We start from the raw sequence: 24,264 nt of genomic DNA, 5'->3' as shown, positions 1-24,264 counted from the left end.
GTTCTGGTTTTATTACTTTGACACCAGCCATTTCTTTTATAGCGCAATTTTCTGACCAACTCCAGCAATGTTAAAATGGAATTCTTAGGAATGGTGTTTTGACACATGAAGATCTGTGTAGTGAACAGGTGTTTGTTTGGGATTGCACCTCACCATTTGCTTATATTTCACGGGAGAAGCAATTACACTGACAGGTATCAGATTCAGAGAATGAGAAGCCAAATGACTTTTAAAGCATGAAAAGTGCTTCCCATGGCAGGGATTCATTCCTCTGGTCTCTCAGGGGCTTTACATTTTCAGACCTTACAGAAACTACATCCCTGTTTTGAAAAAAAAAAAAAATTTCCTTCCCTTGCTGATGTCATTCTGTTGCTATGGAGAGGAAGAGAGTGCCACATGACATTGCTGGAAAAATCACCACTGACGTATTTTTGTAGAGCAAATAGTCCACTTCATAGCTTGTTTTTTATTAGCAGAGGCTTGCTAAAAATTGTCAGAACACCAAAAAGGAAACATTCATCTGCGCAAACTACCTTGGAAATGAAAGTCTCATGATGGTGTACCAAAATAATTCCCTCCTAATAGTAATGCAGAGAATGAAATACATGATAACCCACATGAAAGAAAGAAGAAAACATGTTTTAAACTACTAGGCATAACTTATATTATTTGGAACTTTTATCTTGGAAATGTCTATCCCACTGTTTTATTTTATTTATTTATTTTAAGTTTATTTATTTATTTTGAGAGAGAGAGAGAGAGCGTGCACGAGCATGTGTAAGCAGGGAAGGGTTGGAGAGAAAAACAGAGAGAGAGAATCCCAAGCGCGCTCCATACTGTCAGCAAAGAGCCCAACATGAGGCTCAACCTCACAAACCGTGAAATCATGACCTGATCCAAAACCAAGAATCGGACACTTAACTGACTGAGCCACCCACATACCCATCATCGCACTGTTTTAAAATCTATTTTTAATATTGAGTCTTTCAGTTGTTCAGTGCTGCCCCATGGAGGTCTGAGTCTTTAGAAGAGCTTAGGATTGCTTTCATTTTGTATCACTCCTGAGGCTCCCTTTTCTTCCCTGGTGTAGAAGCCAAGGTGCCAGTTCAGGTTTCAGGGATACATTTATGATGTCTTAGGGTCAGTACATGACTCTCCGTTCATGTGACCATGAGGAAGAAGGCAGTTACCCAAAGCAAGATCCTAGACTCTCAGGGTTAAATGGAAGAAGACATTTTTGAAGGCTTGTAAATAATATATGACATTCCTGTTAAAGTGTCCTGAATTTTACCGTTATTAAATGAATAATTAAGATTTTTCTGTCAGAAAAGTACTTTGCCCAATCTCTGAGTTTTAGCAAATGGAAGAAGGGCTAAAGAATAAAAGGACTTAAAAGAGGAAAGAATGGCTGCTTAAATGCCATTTCCATCTGCCGTACTTGGTACTGCATGGAGTGAGTGCGAATGGATACTCCATTATGAAGTGGAGATAGGCCTTTGACACTGTGCTTTAGATACTAAAAACTGTGATGGGCTTTAATGAAAGCTATAAAATAAGTGCACAATATTTCCACCTCTGAACCCATTGCTGGCAGATTTACTGGTTGTGTTTTTCTTGCATTAAGAACGTGTTTTATGTGAATGGCTGATTTGTTATGTCTTTTTTTTTTTTTTTTTGCTTGCAGTGGCACATCTAGTGATGAAATGTGCAACTTATACATTATGTATTACATGGAAGCTAGGCATGCAGTCTCTTTCATGACCTGCACGCAGAATGTAGCTCCAGATATGTTCAGAACCATACCACCGGAGGCCAATATTCCAATTCCTGTGCAGTCTGATATGGTTATGATGCATGGACATCACAAAGGTAAAATGGGTATTAATTTACAGTACAATATGATTTCATATTTTATATTTTCTTGCATATCACACTTGACTGTATGATTAATATTTAAAATCACCCTCCTCCTGTCACAATCACTTGTACACACAATCCAATTCCCACTTTCCCTTCTTTTGTAACCTGTCGTCCCTCCTGACATGTCCCCATCAAAACAGTTAAAGTGAAAAATCTCAACTGGTGATGAAACAGATTAATTTGGGGGCCAATTCCAGAAATGTACCTCTTTTTTTCATTCAATTCATGTTTTCTAGTTTCCCCATTTGATTCCTTCCATAGCAAGTAATGACTTATGTAATTTATGAATTTATACACCATGTTCTGAAGAGTGCTTCAGTTTGCCAATGAAAATGGTGATTGTCTCCAACCATACCCTAAATTATCTATTTTAATGGGCCTCCTCAAGCAAAGAAGAGTTTGTGATTTATGAGGCATTTCTAATCTTGGCCTTTTTGGTCTCATTCTCAGAATTGTTGATGAACTTGCTCTTCCTCTGCAAAATGATCATACTGATTGTCATTTTGTTAGTTTAAAATTGCAAAACCCACACCCTGTTTTATTGGATGAAGTATGCTGAGACTTCATTGAGTTTTACAAGTTCAATCTTAAAGTGCCAGAGCACCTTCTTATGTCTTTCTATTAGAAATTTTATGAATGAAGTTTACATAGCAATTAGGTCACTTATTAAGATCTTAATATATTTATAGAATGTGCCTTAAAATGTTCTTAAAATATCCTTAAAATTTCAGTAAGTTCAATTTTTAAAATTATAAGCAGTTTTATTAATGCATTTTTAGTTTGGTATCATGTATGTATTACTGAAAGGGTAGTTGATTTAATTATTAAGTCAGAAATCTTCTTCTTAATTGGTGGTTACACTGGAGATTTTTGCAAATTAAATTCTTAATGCTATTGTTTTTATGAAACATAAGACCCTGAAAATATTTTTATGTTGACAGCATATTTCCAATAAGCTATTTAAAGTATATGATATATCCCACAAATTTATGCTCAGTTTTTTTGATCCTTTACAGAAACAGAGAACAAAGATAAGACTTCCTTACAACAGCAGCCAAAAGGAGAAGAAGAAGTGTTAGAACAGGGTATGTATGCATAGTTTTATAACTTGGCCTATAAAAGTGTTCATACTCCAATTGGGCAGCCAAATCTTAAAGTTACTAAGATATTTTAGGTCTTACCAGCCTCGATCCCTGTGTATTGCTGTGTTTATATAATATATAATTCATGAGAAAATGGTCAATTGTTGTACTTTAGCTTTGAAAGTAAAATTCCTTGATGTGATAATTTGGACCTATCAGATATTTCTTTGTTTTGGTTTACTTAATATTGTATCTTTTATATATAGCGCAAATATAATTGTTAGAAACATTCATTGGGCAGCATTTTAAACTTGAAAGGACTTTACCATTTAAAATCTTGTGTATTTTGTATGGTATGTTCATTGACTGTATTTAAGATAAATTAGGACTTAAACTTGCATCTGGCCTCTCTTAAGTCTTCTCTGCCTTCAGTAAGGTAGGTGGGATTACCAACTTAGGCATTTATAGTTTTATATTAAATTGCCATCTGATGAATCAGGAGAGCATCCTTCTTCCTCTGATCCATTTATTTGAAGCTGTAATACTTGGTCCTTGCATGTCATACACTGCGTATCTTGGCACTGAAAAATATTTTCCTCAATTTTTTCTTACTAGTTGTTTCAAAGATGATACTTTGTGTTATGTGTTGGAGTATGTTATCTTATCAAGTCTTTTTGGCCTAGATAGGATATATTTTAAAACATTAATGTTAATGCAAACATACTTCTTAGGACAACATAAAGTGTACAGGAAATAGATATTTTCTATTGGCAACAGACAGAAATTTCTCACTCTTTGGATATTGTAAACCACTATTGGAATTCTTCAGAATGTATCTAGGAGGTCTAGGACAAAGATAACACTCTTGCATTAAGAGTATTTGCAAAATTAAAGAATACAGACTTTTTAAAAGGAAACATGCACTCTGAAAGGGAAATAAGGTAAACCGTAATAGAAATGTTTTTTCAGTTATATAGAGTATGTTCCATAGCATCTCATTCCAACAAAATGGCCTTTGGGAAAAATAAAATAGGACTTTAGCTCAAAGTTGTTGGTACTTTTCTGTTGAGTCAAAAAAAGGGAGATGATGTTATACTAAATGGCTCATACTAAACTATTGAGTATGATTTAAATTAGCTAAATTTATCAATCCTTTGTGTGTAATTGTAAGGAAGTTAGTAATTATAACCTAAATATGGTAGTAGTAGTAATAGTGTTTGCTATAATTGTACTGAAATTTGATCAGACTTAAAATGAATCATTTCAGTTTTGATAATGAACACACTGTTTGGAATATATGTCTTTGAAATAACTTGAGTCATCTTAGCATACTCTTCCAAATAGTAACATACGTGATACAGTATGGAATGAGACCATCATTTAGTAGATGTGTCTAATAAAAAGGTAAGTTTCTATGGAAACTTAGGCAGGGCTGTGTTTTCCTTTTCAAGTTTGTTGAGTTGATCAAGAGAGACACTGAAACTTCTGAAAGGTTAGAAACCCAAAAGTTTCACTAGGTGAAGAACCTTAAATGTCAAGTTTAACCTGTTCTTTTCAAATAAGATTTAGGACGGGTCTATCACTTATGCCTAAAAACCAAATTCTTTAAAACACTTTCATGTTTTGCCAGTCATTTACCCTTTCACATCTGATAGCATACATATAATATTAAGAAGTTTAAATATATCCAAAGACTTACTGATTCCAGAGAAGAATTCCACGGACACAGAAGAAATTATTTTCTTATAGTTAGTGCTTTATTCTACTTACGAATAAAAGTTCTGTAAAGTTATTTCACTTGAGAAGAAAAAATATTCTTCTGACTGAATTTTCTTACTACCGAAAATGGGCTATGGCATTCACATGTTGACATTAGTGGGTCCATCAAAATGTCACCTCCCAGGTTATTTGAAGACAGATACCTAACCAAAAACCATTCAATGTCCATTGTAGCCTATATATTATTCTACAGGCCTTTGGGGACCACCAGCCTGTAAGTTAGAGAATATAAAGGTATGCAAAATGCATATTTGTACACATAGTCCATTTGATTCGCTAATGAGGTCAATCTGTCTCCTTGCGCTACACGTGGCGAATCTACTCATTACTGAGAGAGTAAGTACCCCATTCTTCTGAAAGATATTGATTTGCACAAATTGTGTATTTATATTCATTCCCTGAGTTGATAGATTGATCAGGGCTCTAATTATTCAGATAAATTATGCCACATCTGCTGATTTTAAAGTAAACCCTCCAACTCAACCTCCTGCCTTATTTTGGTGCTCTGGACAAAACAATTTATGTTCAGGTACTCCTCCAGGTTGTACTGATTCTTTTAATATTTTAAATCCCTAATAAATAAAAGCCATGAATCATTTCAGTTGTGCTAGCCACAAGTTAACAGACAGCATCTATGTTGGTCACACAGAGGATGTCAGATCCCCAATGGAAATAGAACACTTGTGGAGCAGGAAAGAAAAGACCCCAAATGTCAGAAAGGCAAGTTCTATACCCATCAGTAGCTAAATAATAGAGATAGTTCTTCCTGGAGAATACAAACAATATTATTTTTACTTCCTATCTTAATACATTGGAAAGCATACAGGAAGATAAAGGTCAAGATATATAATAAATGCTCCATTGGAAAGAAGGGATGACTTTTATTAAGGTAGTAAAAAAAGAGAGAGAGAGAGAGAAGTATTCATATGCTATAGGCTGAAAAAAAAATGTAGCTCTGTCACATTATTTATCTGATACTCTGTTTCTCCAGAAGGACTAGAAGTGGGGTGTTTTTGAAATTCGAATCACTGAAATTGCTAGCTATTAATTTTTGTCAGGATATTAACCTTGATTGGAAATTTTACTAGAGTTTGAAAGAGACAGCTCAGATCTATGAATCTATGTAGTACTGCCCAGCCTATGCTTACAAACACGCTTACCTTCTGCAGTATCCTTGTATATATTTGCTTCCTGTAGAACAAAATTTGGTGTAAGGCAAATGTATCTCAGACCTTATCTCAAAAGATGTAATTATGAAGACATCAGAAGAGCCTCATTGTATGACAGCTTTACCTATCAGGTTGTCCTGGATCGTACAACAATGAGACACATTTTAGTGAAGCTTTAATTAAGTCTGTGGGAGGGCGGTGGGGGCGGTTAAAACATAATGTTTATTTGACTGAGTTGTTAAATAATATTCATTTTAAAAAATATGGAATTTAAGGAAAAGTATAAAGAATCAAATAAAAATCATCCATTATCCCCAGAAATATGGATGTATATGGACATCTTTGTGTGAAATATATATTATATATACATTATTTTAATAATGTTTAGATCATATATGCACAGTTTTGTCTCCTTTTTTTAAAATATTATATCTTGAATATTTCTTCCAACTACAGAAATCACTAGCAAGCATGATTTTTAATGCCTGCATAGTATGTGTATATTCCTACCTATACTGCTTTGAAAATAGCCTGTTTGCCTGTAGGTGAGTTAATCTGTTAATGAGTTGATTGTGTCTGCCTCCAAGCAGAAAAACACTAATAGGTATTCAAAATGAACTGAAATGTTACTGTCCTTTGAAAACACTGTAAGTGAGGAATCACCTATATCTGTAATAAGTACAGTCAGCTAAACAGTACAACTCAATTAGACATTGATTCTGAGTGGAGAAAATGAATCCCAGGAGACTTCAGAATGAAAGGGTGGTGTTGAGGTTTCCCAGAGCAGACACATGAACATATCCTTTACTTATATCTTATGGTTGGCACTTTTAGGAAAGTAAAGTGTGTTTTGTAATTTCTCTATATTTCTTATGCATATGACTTCTCATATACGTTCGCTCTACCTGTGGTACAACCTGAGCTTTCTTTCAACATTGTTTGGGTGAGGAGCTTGGGCTGAAACAAGGAAGCTTACCAGCTTCAAGCAAGCATCAATGCAACTACTATTAGGCGTGCTGATTTTGAGTGTTTCTCTCCTTTATAATTCAAAGTATAAAGTGCAGTATTGAAATTCTGCATTGAATTCTGCATTCTGCAATGAAATTCTGAACATTGAAATTCAGTGTTAGTTGTATTGTGAAGATTTGATGTCTTAAAAAAAAATCATGGCAGAATTGAAAGTCAAAATCTACAATGCCAGTTGTCCTTGTTATTATACATTATGCTCTAGACAGCATTGCTTTTGCTGCAGAAAGGGCCTTTTAACATGTTTTACTCGGTTTTCTCCAAACTCTTCTCATTGTAGTCTTTGTGCCCTCATATAATCAATCTTTCTACTCAAAGGTCAGCATGAGTGACTATATTCCCAAGGCAGGGAGAATATGACAAAAATACAATTTGTAGAGGGAAAACACTCCATGACCCCAGATAGTTAAAGGTCTTCAGACACCTTCTGTGAAACAGAATAATTTCACCCTGGTTTTATGCTAACAAAAATGAATTACCATTGGCATGTTTTATCAAATAAGCAGAATCAAGGGAACAAGGTTTCAAGTTTAAAAGACAATAGTCTACTGCAAAAGCTTTGTTAAGGTGACAGTTGGTAAACCATTTATAGAGGAGTGGAGCAAAGTCCGGGCTTAATCACACAATTTGTATTTCTTTGCTTTATTCAAAATAGAATACTTCATTCATCCCTTAATAAAGTCCAAATGGTTTTAGTAGCATCTTCTTGGCTAATTCTAAGCGCCTTCAGTGCCACTTTGCTGTTTGAAAGAAGTTACAATTCTTGTTTGTATTCCTATTCGCTAAAAATTTATTGGTTTGTTATGATTTATGAGCAGCTCACAAGTCTTTACATATTGAACTCATCTATCAAACGCAATTCTAAATACCCCCCAAGGCTCTGGGAAGCTGAGTGGATGCTGTTTTGAATTGGTTTCCTAATAGCAGAATAGGCAGATGAGAATGATCATTTATCACACAGTTGTGCTTTCTGATACAGATCTGTGTGCATGGTAGTTGCAGAAGCCATCATCTGCTAACTTCTCCTTTTTTATATTTGTCTCATTTTCTTAGGAAAAGGTGCAGGGAGAAGCTCATTTCTGATTGTTCAATTCAGTAGAAGGAAAAAATAATAAAGTTCACTTCTTTTGAGATCCTTGAGCTGTCATCATGATCATGCTTTATTTCTCTAAGGCTAGTGGGATAAATGTTAGTGTTAAGTAAGTGCTGAATAAACCAAATCAACTAACCAGAAAGGAAAATCAACTATGACTGAGTTACAAACCAAAAATATTAAAATCTGAAAAGAAATGCTTTTATTTCTCCATTCCTCATATCTCTGTCATTAATCAGTTACATTGCACATTGCAATCTCACTAGCTTAGTTACTTGGCATATTTTGTCAGGGGTTAAACGCTGATGAACATCCTATTTACTTTCCATGTACCATAGAAATGACAGAGCAGTAACGAGCGTTATTTGGTTTGGGTAATGAAGTACTAGTGGTATGTGTGGGAAATAGGACTTCATAATCTGAAGATTACCACGATGTTTCTGATTATTTTTTTAAATGCCTCCACAATTAAGATTTTTCGCTGTCTAGGAGTGCCTGGGTGGCTCAGTTGGTTAAGTGGCTGACTCTCGATTTCCACTCAGGTCATGATCTCACGTCAAGAGATCAAGTCCCACGTTGGGCTCTGTGCCGACAGCACTTTGGAGCCTGCTTGGGATTCTTTCTCAAAAATAAATAAATAAGCTTTAAAAAAATATATTCTTAAAGATTTTTTACACTGTCTAAAAGTAGAGATACTTATTTTTTTTTCCAATAATTTTAAAGCATTTTATTAAAAAAAAACTCATGGGGCAATTTTTCAATGTATGTTTTTATTTCAGTTTGATCTCACTATATTCCTGAAGGTAAGCCAGAAAAATTTTCATGTTGATGGCAGGGAATGCGAATGGTCCCTACTAAAGAAAAAAGGCCCACTGAGTCATGAAGTAGTTAATGCAAGCATACAACTTAACACATTGGGAGTTTAATTGGTAGTGTTTTAGATTTTCTTCTACTATGCTGTGTACTTTTTCCTGGCACATTAGCTGCTAGCACAGTTATGTTTTCCAAATCCAGACCCACTCAGCCAAATGACATAAAAGAACTAGAACATTTGTGCATTCTATAAGAATCAAAGCTTGAGTGAGAAAAAAATAAATGGACTCACTGCAGCCTAAAATCATCAAAGAAATATTTTTATTTCTACTGATGCAGAGGCAAAAGGTGACATTTTTAACAAATTATTAATCATCCCATAATAATTTACTGGGTAGCTGCTGTGATAGGAATAGTACTAATCACTGGAAATACGACAATGTGTAAGAAATGAGAGATTTTTAATGTTTCCATAAAAAATCACATTTATCCCTTGCCACTTGTCCCTTCTCAGATAATTTAAATGTACCATTTTTTTAAGAAAATCTTAGAGAGTTTGATCATACTACACATAAGGTATATTAGAAGTGGGAAGTGAAAACTATTGAAGAGAACAGAAAACCCTCCTACTTTTTCAAACCAAAGGTAGCCAGTCATTATTCTTTAGGCCAGCTTTGTCAAATCACTATGGTATGGAGGTATTAACTAGTTTACAAGCATCTTATGTTATGATGTGGAGAAGGCAGGCCAGCAAAGGACAAAAAGAAACTTGTTCAGTTAAAGAGCACACCTGGCACAAAGCTCAGAAGACGGTTCATTTAAATAGAAAAACAAATATAGTAAGATTGACAGGTCTGAGGTAAATTCACAGGAGTTTATTAGCCACTATAGGGAAAAAAAAAAAAAAAAGTGGAACCTGGATCCAGTATAGTCATCAGTTAGAAGGTGTGCCCTTAATACAGGTTGCTCCTTCAAATCCCAGTTCACCTTCCTACCAGATGTGCAGGTTTGTACTGTACCGTTGATTTCCTCATCTCAACTGAAGACAGTAAGTATTTTGTAGAGATGAAATGTGTTAAATCATATACAGCAACTCAGCAAAGCAACTAGGTAATGCAAAGCTCACAAAAAATTTTAGCTATTACTATTGTCATGTGCAGTTTATAAAATACTTGTTTATCCTCTTATCTCTGTCAACAATAGGTAGGGTAACTGTACATCCCAGTTTTGCCAGAATTGTCCCATTTTATACCTAGTATAAATTTTACCATTACCCTTTTTCTTCTCAAATATGTCCCAGTTTGGGAAAGAAATTATATGGTCATCTTAGCAGTGGGAGCCAGAATAAAATTAGAGAGTACCCCTGAGAAGTATATAGATTGACAGAGCCGAGAAAAAGGTGGGGCATAAGCAAGGACTGTCCAGGGAAGCAGGCTACCATGAATCAGAAGTCAGTTCCACAGAGGTAGAACAGCTTTAATACCACTACAGACAGATTTTGACGTTGAAGGCAGGGATGAAAATCCATTCTGAGGAAGGAGGGGAAGAGTCTTTAAGCACGCCAATCAGATGATAAGAATCCCAAATGAGTCCTGGTGGTAGGGAGGGAAAAAATGATGTTGACATATCAGCATTGATGAATCAGTTGATTCACTGGTGAGAGAGGGACGAATCCAGTTTTCTGGATTGATGGACCCAAAACATGCTTCATCATCAAGACAGATACTATAAAAAGATAAAGTATGGGGAGGAGATTAAGAGCTCAGTTTAGGACAGGTTGAATTCAAAATTCCTATGAAACAGACGTCTAGGTGGAAATTTCCACAGGGTGGTTTTATAAATCAATTTGGTATTAGGAGAGCTCCAGATATGAGGGTCATTTGTCTGGAGGCAGCAACTTAAGCCTTGTGAATGGCTGATATTTCTCAGCAGGAAGAGGCCTTAGCCAGCGGAGAGAAAGGATGCCAGGGACAGACCTCAGAAAACAACATTTTCATATGTTGGGGAGAGGAATATGAGAAAGCAAAGGTGACAGGTAGAGGAGATCTAGAAAGAACAATGTTATAAGCAGAGAGTTTCTGAAGGGACTTTTCAGCAGTGCTGCATGCCGCTGATAGGTTAAGATGGCTGTGGCAACTAAGAGCTCTTGAGCAACTCATGTGGAAGTCATACAGGGATGAATGAAGAAGTGGAATCAGATGCCTTTGGCTTGGGAAGGAGAGAGGATGTTGTGAGCAAGGATGAAGTAGCCTTGCACGGTCCAATATGGTAGGCGCTAGCCACATGTGGTTATTTAAATTGGGGTATAAATTAATTAAAAGTAAAATTAAAAACTAAACTCCTCAATCACATTAGCCACATTACAAGTTCTCAGTAGCCCCACGTGTCTAGTGGCGTCATGTTGGGCAGCACAGGAACAGGGTATTTCCATTATCACAGAAAGCACTGTTAGGCCATGTTGGAACTTGGAAAAGGGAAGGCAGAAAAGTCTGAAAGATAGACTGTGTCAGAGGAGGGTCTCCCTTGCTTCCATGACCCACTCAAGATAAATGCAGACTGAGTGTGCTTTTATCCTGAGTCAAGTCTTTGGCAAAGAGACTGAATTAGGAAAAGAAAAGGAAGCAAATAGGAAAGGCTCCAGAGGGTAGTGAGAGGGCTGGCATCCAGAACACTGGAGTAGGGATAGTTCTTTCTCCAAAAATAGACTTAAGAAAAAAGAGAGAAAGCGCAAGTACAATTTACTTTGGCAAAGCGAGGACGCAAATCACTACAACAACCATAGTGACTTGAGAAAATATAGGGCTGTAAAGTTAAAGAGACCTTTTTTTTTTTCTGTTAGGAAAATCCCAATACCTGTATATGAGATAAGAACGGATTTTTTTTTTTTAAGTTTAGGTAAACAATAGATGGAAACAGATGCATGTGCATGTTACAACTGGAATTTATGTCTTTTTTGCTGGTAATTAGCTATAATTTAGTGATACCTCCTTTATGATATACACAGAACTGGGCCTTGTACATTAACTTCTTTAAATCCACCAAAGAATTCTTAAAGGTAGTGGTCATTGTCTATATAATGTTAAGGCACAAAATAGCTACTAAGCGTCAGGGTTGGATTCAAAGAAGAGTGTGCAGTATACCCCAGACACTGGGCAGTAACAATACAGTGAAAGACCTGTGGGCCATATGTGCACATAGCTAAGACCCCTAATTTGATAGTCAAGGAAGGCTTCTTGGATATAAGTAACACCTCAGTAGGATCTGAAGGCTTAGGAGCTAGTTGGTTACTGGGGAGCAATTGTCCCAGGAAGAAGAAACAACATTGTAGAGTGACATTGAAGGAAGGGGAAGTCCAATATGTGTGTAACATAAACTGAGGAGAAAGAAAGGAATATTGAGAAATGAGATTGGGGTAGAGACCCCACAACTTGCTCCATTAGTTTTCTACTCCATCCACTGCACTCAAGGTTAGATATACCTGGCACAGAAAAATATTTAACATCTCAGGATTCCATATTTCCAATACCCCAGAAGTGAAAGAAAAACTCTCTAGTTTATGTGTAAGAGTGTAAGAGATAGCCATCTAGTGGTCTCTCTCTCTCTCTCTCTCTCTCTCTCTCTCTCACATGTCCTCTCTATAAATGAGATGCAGCCCTAAATTTCATTTTCATAAGGCCAGTGCACTCTGTATGCAGCGAAGCCTAATACATTGCTAAAGGTTTACTTTCCTCACCCAATGATAACTGTAAATGACAATTTCAAAGGAACTGGAGTGCTGTGCATTTCATATTTTATCACAGCTTTTAGATTTTTACTGACAAACCTGAAGAACCATGCATAGTTGCAAGTCTGTGTTCCTCCATCAATATTAGACTAATGACATGGATTCAAGTTTTAATTTTTTTTTAATGTTTATTTATTTTTGAGACAGAGAGAGACAGAGCATGAACGGGGGAGGGTCAGAGAGAGGGAGACACAGAATCTGAAACAGGCTCCAGGCTCTGAGCAGTCAGCACAGAGCCCGACGCGGGGCTCGAACTCACGGACCGCGAGATCGTGACCTGAGCCGAAGTCGGCCGCTCAACCGACTGAGCCACCCAGGCGCCCCGGATTCAAGTTTTAAAATTCTGGTTTTTACTCATTCCTGAAATAATCTTGTGTTTTATTTTCCATGTAAATGTTTCATTGCACAACAGCACATTAAACTATTTGTATTTAGTGTGAGGGCAGGTGAATTTAACAGTAATGAATTAATTTCTTCCCTGTGAGGCAAAATGCCACTGTGGCCTAACAGATTTGGTTGAGTTGTAATTTGCTTTGTTCATTTTCCTGAGATTGGCCCTATTACTTGGTAATTATTTTTTGATTGAAGATTTCACCTGGGATAAGCCGCTTTCATGGGAAAGAATTGAAAGCTTTGAGTCATTAAGCCAAGACTATTTGTAAACATGACAGGATCTCTTAGCATCATTTTGGAAAGACTTCATGTCCCCTTGCACCAATTTTTTAATAATATATTCTTTGGTGGAATGCATCATAGGAAAACCGGTTATCATTTTCATTTCCTACTGGTCATAAAAAAGATTTTGTAAATGTTAACTGATCATGCTGTAAATGTAATTAAAACTTAAGCAGTAAGACTCCACGGTCATAACTAATTTCATTAGCAGCCCTTAGAATAGGGTGAGGGAAAAGAACTGAGTGTTTGTTCAACCTTGGGGTTTGGCTTAGAAGAGCAGATTTGTTTCTATCAAGAACGTAGACATGTTTCCGATTCACATAGTTGATGTAAATGGATTTAAAGCCATAGATGTAAATGATAAGGATTAAAATGCTTTGTGAACTTTCCATAGTCATATTTTGTATCTCTCATAATGTTTTATAAATAATACTGTCTTGGTGATAATGGATGATCACATCCAAGTTTACTTTTTAGTACAGAAAGGCATGAAATACATCGTGATGAACCATTCCAATGATATTAGTTTGTTAAAATCTCTTTTGTTTGAAACTGATTTGAGGTATTCTTTTTTCACAAAATTATTTTTCTGGAACTTGTTCATTTCTTGTCTAAAATGAACAACTGGAGCTACACACAGTAGCACTGCTAACAAAATAATAATAACAAAACATGGGTTTTTTGCTTGCCAAAGAGATGCATATCTGTTACGTTTCTTGTGTTTTATAGCATATGCTGAAAAAATATACCTTTAATTTCTTGTGCATTATACTTTAATAGGCTTTTAAAGACAACTTCAAAGGGTTTTCCTTGAAGGTAGCTCTTTTCTGATGTAGCTGTTGATCATACTTTTAGAAATCTGATGAACTGTAACTTCCAAATCAACCCGACTCTACTGTGAAAACCATTTACTGAAACATGCCGTGCAATCACATGCACATCGTTTTGTTTCCACTAATATGCAAATAGAGGTTATCTGGTGTTATTGGCTCCTGAGATAATAGAACGACATAGGTGGTATATAAAATGAAATGTGAAGCCTATTATTTTTTTCACTGTTCTGGAAAATCATCCTTTTTCCCCTGATGCTTAAACATCTGAGAGCAACCTTCTCTCTCATTTATTATGACGAATCAGGCGATGGTATTTTTAAGGCACAAAATTTTGTAAATTTTGCAATCTTATCAACCCTCCACCCCTTCTCTCTTCTCTTTTTTCCACAGGTGATTTCTATTCACTACTTTCCAAGCTGCTAGGAGAAAGGGAAGATGTTGTTCATGTGCATAAATATAATCCTACAGAAAAGGCAGAATCAGAGTCAGACCTGGTAGCTGAGATTGCAAATGTAGTCCAAAAGAAGGATCTTGGTCGATCTGATGCCAGAGAGAGTGCAGAGCACGAGGAGAGGGGCAATGCTATTCTTGTCAGAGACAGAATTCACAAATTCCACAGACTAGAGTCTACTTTGAGGCCAGCAGAAAGCAGAGTTTTGTCATTACAGCAGCCCCTACCTGGTGAAGGCACCTGGGAACCCGAACACACAGGAGGTGCGTTTAGGGCTTCTTTTAAAGAACAAACTATGAAATGCTACAATCCACATTAGCAAAATCTGAAGGGAATAAAAATGAATGGGTGAAAATACTTATCGATAAAAAAAAAAACTCATGAGAAAAAAACATTACTATGATTTGGGTTATCAGATACCACCTTTGTTTGAGGTTTTATTTTTGTTTTGGTCCAATACTTCATAAATTCAGCTTCTGTTCAGTTGATGAGCCAGAATTACCGGGACCAAAAATACCTAGATCGTGTTCGGAGAGTGGCACGTGAAATTCAGCATAACAAATTCTTACCAAATCAGTATTCTCTATTTTGCTCAATGGAAAGAAACTGAAAATTCAACACCTGATCTGTAAAGTCTCAGTGTATGAAATGCTTATATGCTACCTTCTTTAAGGTAATTAAGGTCCTCTCAAAGGAATCTTCTATTTCCCAGCATTCTTTTCCAACTGACTTGTAAAATATAACCATTTTTATGATTTTGTTTCTTAAGTTCCATTATCAATTACTATCTTAATTGAATATTTAGTTTAGTTTTTTTTTTTTTTTTTTCTTTCCTGAGGGGACCTCCAGCAACTCAGAAACTATCAGATTTATCTTTATTTCTAACCAGGATTCCTCTGGTTATGGCTTCCATAATTAGAGGACAATACCTTATTCCCTTCAGGTTTCTGTACCAGCAAGCTATAGATGCCTCATCTTTGTCTTTAATTGTATTGTGGCCTCTTTCATATTGATTGTGTTTCATGTTACTTGCTAATGTGGAAAGCCAGATAATACAGCATGTGGAGATAATCTCCAAAAAAGTAACAGATATGGGTGCATGGCAGCTGTCCATGCGTGGGCTGGAATGGCTCAGGCTGCCAGCTTGGTGTTTTCAAATACAGCTTTGCAGTAAGCCATAAATTATTCAACACCCAGCTGATTTTTATTTATAATTGAAAAAAAGCATGTGGTGCCTTTTGCTCACACAGAAGTTTCAAGCACTGTCCATTGGGTCTGGTCTAATACTTTCTATGGGGTGTACTGGGACTCAGTTTTTTACATCTTCATACTTAAACAGAGTCAGCCCTGTTCTAACTCCTAAATTTATCTAATGAAACTATTTCTCAAGAGGGTTTCCTAAACTCCACTGCATTAGAATCACCTCACCTAAGGTGCTTATGAAAAATCTAGACTCCCGAATACTACCTAAGAACAACTGAATTGACATTTCCAAGGGTGGTGCCTAGAAAATCTGCAGTTTATCACGTCCCTATCCATTTCATAGACAGACTTGAGTGTCTTTCTGAACCTCTATATTAAGGACAGCAAATGGTAACCCATACGACATGAAAATATAAAAGGCAGAAGGGCTTCTTTGGCAAGAGTACAATTCTATTCAAGTGCGAAATGTTAGAGTTGCAATATATTTTATCCCATGACTTCTCTTTGTTACCCTGGATTTGAAATAATGTGGTTCTTATAATTTACCTATAGGTATCATAAGTATGCATGTAAAAATCATAGTTTGGCTTAGGGCATTGTATTCCTAAAACCTAGTTAGCTTTTCTAAGAAAGAAATATTTAAAATACCCCAAATACATTTACTTGCCAGATCTCATACCTTATAGGGTGGTCAAAATGGCAGTGTCCAGGAGTAAAATGTTGCTTCAGGATCTGGGTCAGGAAATTTCCTTTCATTTAAAATATGTGGGTAAACGTCACTGAATTAAATAAAATGATGAGTCATAGAAACATACAGCACAGATCCTCATTATAGAAAGAAAATGTGCCTGTGTTTCCTTTCTGCAATGATTTATTTTAGTGTTATTTCACTACTCTGATTCAAAAACCTTTTAAACGTTAAATGTAAAATAGCAAAATTCATATTTAGGTAAGCTATTTCTGAAAGTCTTTTTCTTTTCACCCTTCTGTCACTGTTTACCATAGCACAATATAAAACCTAACCTTAATTGAAAATGTTTCATTCCCTTGTGTAAGCCAGAGAATGCCCTATCCTCAGGAAACTTCCATTTGCAAAAAAAGAAAGTAGGCATTATTAGCATGTAACACCCTGGTAAAATACATTAGTAGTCTAATTCATGTATATTTCCCAGGGTATGAGCAAGGGGGATAAATTTGATGGATAATCTCCCATTGTTGTTCTCATAGCCTTTTCTTTACTTCAGACAAAGCTGAGAAGGGGACCCTATAATAGTCTGGAGGAACTAACTGTCTCCCTAAATGCCTAATTTGCTGTAAGGAATTATATTACCTTCAAAGAAGAAGGTAGTTTATCATATGAGATTATTACTCAAACAAAAATGCGAGGCTATGGTGTTGCTTAATGTTATAGCTCCTACTCATTTCAGATGCCTTTGAGACCTATTTTAATTTTTAAATGAAGAAACTGAAGCCTAGAGAAGTTAACCCATTTCAGTGAGGTCACAGAGTCTGAATTTAAAACTTGGACTTTATAACTGAATTTAAAACTAGAATGTACACTTCCTAGTTCTTTACACTTCATTACAGTTTTGCTCAAAACACTGAGCTAACTTGTTCGCCCAGTTCAGATATGCCTCCCTGGAGCTCTGGGCCATAACTGCTGACAAGCTGGAGGCTTCCACTTAGGACTCTGTTCTAATGTCCACAGTTCATGGCACTAGCACAATCCAATACAGGAGCATTTTATGCCACAGCACTTTGGATTTCATTGACTGGACCATACTTTGGAACTACAATACAGTAATGTATCCCATCCAGCTGATTTGAGAGATCACAGGTGAAATTATTGGATCGGCTCAAAAATCTGGATGTGACTATATGTGGTAGGCCCAGAACTACCTCATGGTTTCAAAAACACCATTTTGTGGACTTTTAGATTTGTCTGAATTCCGCTTAGTTCCATACCTTGGCAGCTGCCTTTAAACTTGAATCCCCACCTCATAATGGGATGAGCATCATTGGACACAGCTGCATGAAGAGCACAACCAGAATGACATCTTCCATCTTTTCTATGAAGCCTTTAGCATTCCCGAGAACAAGATGGTTAAGTATTGTGTCTTCAGCGTGTCTCTAAGAGCGCAAATATCCACAACTAGCACCTCTAAGTCTTGTCTTCATGACCTGTGGTGAGTCTGTTCTGAAAACTCTTGTCCCAACAGTTGTGAGAACAACATTAGAAACAGGGAAATTTCCCGGACAGGTGTAGCTAGACTAGCACAGAGGTTTTGCAGCTATTTTTGGAAAGGACGTGCCTCACATAGGAAGCTATAGCTGCAGTCTCCACACAACGTACACACATGCATGCATACAACACACACATGCGTGCACTGCGCACACACGATTCAGCTCACCCCAGAACAGTTCTGCATTTGGCCAAAATAAAATCTGAAAACCATTCCACACAGGTTGTATGCTGTGGATCACTTCAGACTCTGGAGCCTGACTTCCTGGCTTTGAATCCTAACTACACCACTTATTATGTGGTCCGTAGGAAAAATTAGAAAAGAAATTCTCTGGGCTTTAGTTTTCTCATCTATAAAAATGAGGATGATTACAGTACAGTCCTCATAGGGTTTTAGTGAGGGTCAAATAATACTTCCATGTATTCCAGGTAATGCATGGAAAGGGCTTTGAACAGTTTCTGGCACACACAAAGTATTAAATAAATGTAATACATTAACAATACATATGATTATAATTGCCACCGTTAACATCATGTCGGATTAGGATTTCAAAATTTTAAACACCAAAGCAATAGGAGTAAATGTTAATTACTATAACTTAAGCAGCACCCATGAGAGAATTTTCTTGGAAAGTGTAGGAAAGCTGTAAAATTTGGCACTCTAATTTGATAAATTCAGAAAATGACTTGGCAGTGTTCTGTCGTAATGGCAGTGTGTGGCTCTCAAATCTCTGATCACTTACATTGACCTGCCTTGACGTTTTCCTGTGATACATGATGTACAGTGTGGAAATATTCGACTAGGTAAACTGAGAAGCAAATACACTCATTTTTACACCTAACATCATTTGTTTTTTTACCGTTAATTTGATATTTATATTGAGACAATATTCGTAGGATAGGAACAAAATCCTAGTCTTTATTCTAGTGGCCTTCTGGAAACCACACTCACTGAAAAATAAATTTAAAACTATATTCTCAGTGGCAGATTTGATTGGAATGCTATTGCTAGCATATGGAAGCCTGGTTCAGCATGTATTGTATACCTGTGAACAGAAAATAGTATCTGCATGTGTGTGATGCTTATCAAAGTATTCACAGACTCTTAATCAACTCAGAGTCTATATTTCAGTCATATGCTTACCTCTAGGTTCACATCTTATAGAATTACCAGGTAAAATAAGGCATTCAGTTGGCTGAAATTTCATCCCTGGAGGGAAGGAGACTAATAAAGACAAACATATACATAGCTCTCACTGTGAGCCAGGCTAAGTGTTTTAGGTGCATTAACTTATTTAATCCCCATAACAACCCTATTTATAAACCCTTTTAGGGAGGAAGAAACAGGCACAGAAAGGTTAAGTCATGTGCCTAAAGTGCCATAGCTGAAGGAACCAAGATTTGCTCAAGTCTTGGTTTTAATCACTTTGTTATTCTGCCTCACAATAATATAAAATGATAGATAGATAGATAGATAGATAGATAAGAGAGAGAGAGAGAGAGAGAGAGAGGTAGGAAGGCAGGCATGCAGGAGGGAAGCATGATGACAGGTTTTTTTCCAATCATCCCGTCATCTCATCTACACTTGTAGTAACTCTTGGTGTAGATTACTTTTGATCATACTTTCTCAGTCAGCATCCAAACATTTTGACCAAGTCGAAGATCTCATTTGCAATTAAATTTTAAAAAGAAAAGAAATTCTGCTAATGCTTTTGGCCCCTATGTCTAAATTCTCTTCCTCACTTCATCCTCATTAAATGAAACACTGTAATTTAATCCTTGTTTTCTTTCTGACTTGGTTATAAACATTTCTCATCTGATTTCAGTTAATTATCGCTATGGCCGACACTTCTGATGAGTAACAGTCTCTGCCCAAAATAAGTCACCTTTCCTCACTAGATGAGAATTCCCAAGTGTAGAAAAAGCAGCCATTACATTTTGTTCTTGTTGAAGTCATCTAGTGATTTCACTAAAACTAATCTTTTAATTACGTAACACTGAAGTCACAGCTCTGGGTTTAAAATTAGATTTTCTCTTAACTTAATTCTGTCATTTCTTCTGTAACACAGATAAATGAATGCCCTTTTAAATGCATATTAATAATTTCATATGAAAGTAGCATTGATCACTACATTAATCTCTTTCTTGGAAAGGTATAATTCATTAATTCTTAGTGATTTATTGATATAATTTTAATAGTAATGTTTATTTTTTTTCTGAAGGTCGTTAACTTTTTTTCTAAATATATAGAATATGAGGCTGCACATTGACCTTTATAATGAGTGCAAGAATTCCTCTGAAAAAATCCTATTATTTGACATCTGAATTTAGAGCAGCTGACAGAGTTGGGAATGGCTTGCCAGATGTCATGCGTAAGAAATTTGTATTAATATTCAAATTAAAACTGAAAGGCTACAACATTAGTCACATACTGAATCGCCTCTTAAATGAAAGCTAAGAAAAATATGAATTCTTAATTTTTAACTTCTCCATGATTGAAAAAGTTAGGTTTAAGTTAGAACCCAAATATATTTTATCATGTAATTTCTTTAATAAGGATTTGAAATATTTCTTAATTGGGGTCTAGAAAATAATCAATCTTGACATTGACAACTGAAGTCTGGCCCAAGCCCACAGTTCCTTTCCTGTGAAGTGAGAAAACGACCTGGGATGACCCAGTACTGTTCTGACATTCTATGACTCTCATGTAGCAACAGGCAGGGATTGGAGAAACATGTTATTGACTCCATCCATATACCTAGACCACTAGTCCTAAAAGACTGCTTTGAATCTTGATCATCTAATCTTAAAGGGAACAGCTTTTAACCACCTAATAATGAAAAAGATGGTGACACTGGAAGCAAAAACATCAATTAACTGAGCTAATGTTCACAGAGGAGACATGAACTCAGTTTTTCTGTAACTATTTTACAATTTCTATTTAACCTGGAGACCTAGATCCTAAGAATGTTGAGGTCTTGGGTTGGTAATCTTAAAAGTGTGTGATGGTATTTTTAAATGAAATTTTAAATAATATAACCTCTCTAAAAATTTTGCGATGCACAAAGTAGTTCTCCTTTGCATTGACTCAGTACTCACAGTGTATATATTTCTTCTTATATATTTCTTTACATATTACCTTTACTGTTTTGAAAATTCACCAAACCTATACATTTTAATAATATGTTCTATTTACACTATTTTTCCTTCTTGAAAATTTCCAACCAAATGGACTCTCATATGTGACAAAATAAGCTGTTAACAACCTATCAGTCAATGCTTTTAGCAGACTTTTGAGTGCTTACCAATCTAAGGTCATTGGTAATTGGGGTCATTCATAGCCAGTTTAAAGTTGATTATGCAATATTTCCAATAGTTAATGAAACTCACATGTGTCCCGGTTTGTTTATTTTGGACGCTGCATCTATTTTTTATCAGAATTAGTATCTCTGGACCTTCATGAGCACCTAGCTTCCAGTACCTGCTGGATGAACCACTGAATAGAAATGTTCTAGGAAACATATCTGTTTATTTTCTTTAATAAAAATGATTAGCCAATTAGCATTTTTATTGAGTCTCTTAACGTCTTCAGCAGTGTGGAGAGTAAAAAGAGGTAGTACAAGTGAAATATAAGATTATAAGGGTGCTTAAGTGCTGGTTGACAACATAAATAAGTAGACTGGACCACAGCATTCTGTTTAGTGTATTTATTAGGCCATAACAGGCAGCCAGGTGCTGTGTTAAGACTTTACAACAAATAGTGAATACGACACGATCCCTGCCCTCAAGAAGTTCCATCTGGGTGCAGTAGTTCCGGGCACTGAGAATCTGATGAAAAGCAGCTAAATATCTGTGTTATCATGAGGTTCAAGGTTGCCTTGAAGACCATCCGGACTCTTCAGGAGCTGATGAATGAGCATAGAACAATGACCACCAAATGGACAAGCTGTAACGGAGATGGGAGTGAATGACATACAACCTGAGAACTTTAAAATAATTGAAAACATTTTCTTTGGGGGATGATTTATCCATCTGTTGATCTATCTAGACATCTCTAATTGTCATGCTCATACCACTGCTTCCAGATTTCACTTTCAAAAACACAGTTTTAATCATGCCACCCCATGCTTAGAAACCTTCAGTGGCTACCGGTCGCCTGTAGCAGCAATTTGCGTCCTTTTTTCCTATTATGACAAACGTGATAGATGATGAATGTTATTCATCTGAGCAGCCCCATTCACATCCACTGCTGTGCCCAGAATTGTTTGCAAATGTAAGCGTGCCAGCTGTAACTCTGTCCCCCTTCTCTTCAACTCAAGAAGGCGTATCAAAACACGTGAGTGAGAATGACATTCTCATGGGCCCTAATATATTTCAAAAGTAAATTATTCCAAACTGTGTGCTTTACTGATACTAATAATATACTTGCAGCATGCCTCAAAATTAATCTTCGTATAGATCAAGACACCACAGCTCAGACTGACATTCATTCGTTGTTAAATCCATACTCTGTCATATGGTATACAATATATTTTCCAGCCTAAACTAGATCTCCAGGTCTGTTAATCCCGCCTTTTGCTCTCCTAAGCCCCACCTGGACACAGAGAGGTATCCTTTCCAGATTAAAGATCTTGAAACACATTCTGCAATTGTAAACATCCTCGCTTTTGATCTTTCTGACCAAAATATTCTCTGCTCGCTTCTGCACTCAGTGAACTCCTCACTTACCTTGAAGTGCATACACAAGTGTTTATTTCTCTGGGAAATCTCCCAGGTCTAACCTTAACCCTACCCTCTCCCAGCCAAGCCCCAGGAAGGATTATGGGCCCTCTCCTGTGTTCCATCACTACAGTGTGTCATAAGTATTTGGTTTCTGTTTTTCTCATTTTATTCTACAAGGTCTTCAAGGCCAAAAGCCATGTTTTATTCCCAGAATCTAGCAATGCCTTACATAGACAATACACTTAGTGAATACTTGAAGATGCTTCTGCAGAAGTTGTAGGCAGAACTGACCTAGGCATTCAGTTGCGCTGTTTTCTTAATTTTTATTAAAGAAAAAAATTAAATGTGCAGAGGTAAAAAGACTTTGAATGAAGCAGTACTATTTCCTTAAGTACAGTTGAGAAAATTACTTCAAAAGTGTTGATTCTCATACCAGCATGCTCTCAAGCTTTCATAAGCTGATCCTACAAGCCCTGTGCTTTCCTTTCTTCCTCCAGTCTTTAATGCCTGTCTCTAGGGATTTCACTGCATGTTGCCACATCCTCCAGAGGATGGGAAGGAGAAACGAGACTCGAATTGCTGCATTTCTACCTCTCGGCATCTCTGTTGAAGTATTCGAGAGGGAAAGAAATATGGAACTGATACAGTTGATTTCACAGTATCTTCATAACTTTATATCCTCAGTCAGTACAGCTACTTCATACATCATACCTCTTTATTCATAAGCATGTTTATAAAAGGGCCTAACACAAATAAATGCAGGTATTCTCTAAGTATAAAGGTACTCTGATTAGAAATCAGAATAACTTGAGAGTCACAGAGTTTGTTATGTTTCCCTTCTCTTGTGTCAGGAAACAGTGAAATATAAGCCATGAAAGAGAGTGTCCCTCCATTCCCATTGCTATAGGAACCCTCACATTCAGAGAAATGAGATTGGTATCTTATATAGATTCCTTGTACGATATAATTAGCGATGGTTTATTATAGGGTCTTGTGTCTATTGAACATCTAGAATTTACACAGGAGTCAGATCACACACACACACACACACACACACACACACACACACACACAGGCTTACTGCCCATGCTTGCTATTGATTCACACGTAAAAGCTCTGTATTAAAATGATGCCATCCATGTGGTCTTATTTCCCAAACATACTATTTTTAAATAATCATGTCAAGAAGAAAGTAGTCTCAGATTTGTTCTATAAGGACTTCCGGGTAAGCTGTTTTCATAGGCATGTTACCAAGAGGAAAAGAGGGCATACGGTCCCCAAACAAATTCACAGTCACTTCATTTCATAGCTCAGGAAGCTACTCGGCATGTGCATGTGGTTTATTTATTTAGAGCACGGCTTGACTTTTTTTTTTTCTTTGCATCTAGTGACATTACTGCATGAGTTTCTTATAACCATTGTGCATCTTCATGAGGTTATACAGCTTTCCTTTTTACACCAAATGTCTGTAT

General features: G+C 36.4%; 2 protein-coding genes across 19 annotated transcripts in view; one reads left to right on the top strand and one right to left on the bottom strand.

The window, feature by feature from the left end:
- The window catches only part of PAM (peptidylglycine alpha-amidating monooxygenase), a 157,618-nt gene that overhangs the window by 89,459 nt on the left and 43,895 nt on the right, over window positions 1-24,264 (top strand). For 10 of the 15 annotated variants that reach the window (XM_019450602.2, XM_019450601.2, XM_019450593.2 and 7 more), the window contains exons 12-14: window positions 1,685-1,869; window positions 2,937-3,005; window positions 14,565-14,888. In XM_019450602.2, coding sequence (XP_019306147.1) covers window positions 1,685-1,869; window positions 2,937-3,005; window positions 14,565-14,888 — 578 coding nt within the window. The remainder of the gene's footprint in view (window positions 1-1,684; window positions 1,870-2,936; window positions 3,006-14,564; window positions 14,889-24,264) is intronic. The other 5 variants (XM_019450606.2, XM_053907176.1, XM_019450603.2 and 2 more) reach the window with 1 other exon arrangement.
- The window catches only part of GIN1 (gypsy retrotransposon integrase 1), a 79,276-nt gene continuing 76,774 nt past the window's right edge, over window positions 21,763-24,264 (bottom strand). For all 4 annotated transcript variants that reach the window (XM_019450609.2, XM_053907177.1, XM_053907180.1 and 1 more), the window contains one exon: window positions 21,763-22,016. The gene's annotated coding sequence lies outside the window, so the exon portion shown is untranslated. The remainder of the gene's footprint in view (window positions 22,017-24,264) is intronic.

This window comes from Panthera pardus, unplaced genomic scaffold, assembly GCF_024362965.1.
Source record: "Panthera pardus isolate Hobbes unplaced genomic scaffold, ASM2436296v1 HiC_scaffold_2, whole genome shotgun sequence".
Classification (NCBI taxonomy): domain Eukaryota; kingdom Metazoa; phylum Chordata; class Mammalia; order Carnivora; family Felidae; genus Panthera; species Panthera pardus.
Note: the sequence above shows the minus strand (reverse complement) of the source record. Positions and strands in the feature narration are given on the sequence as shown.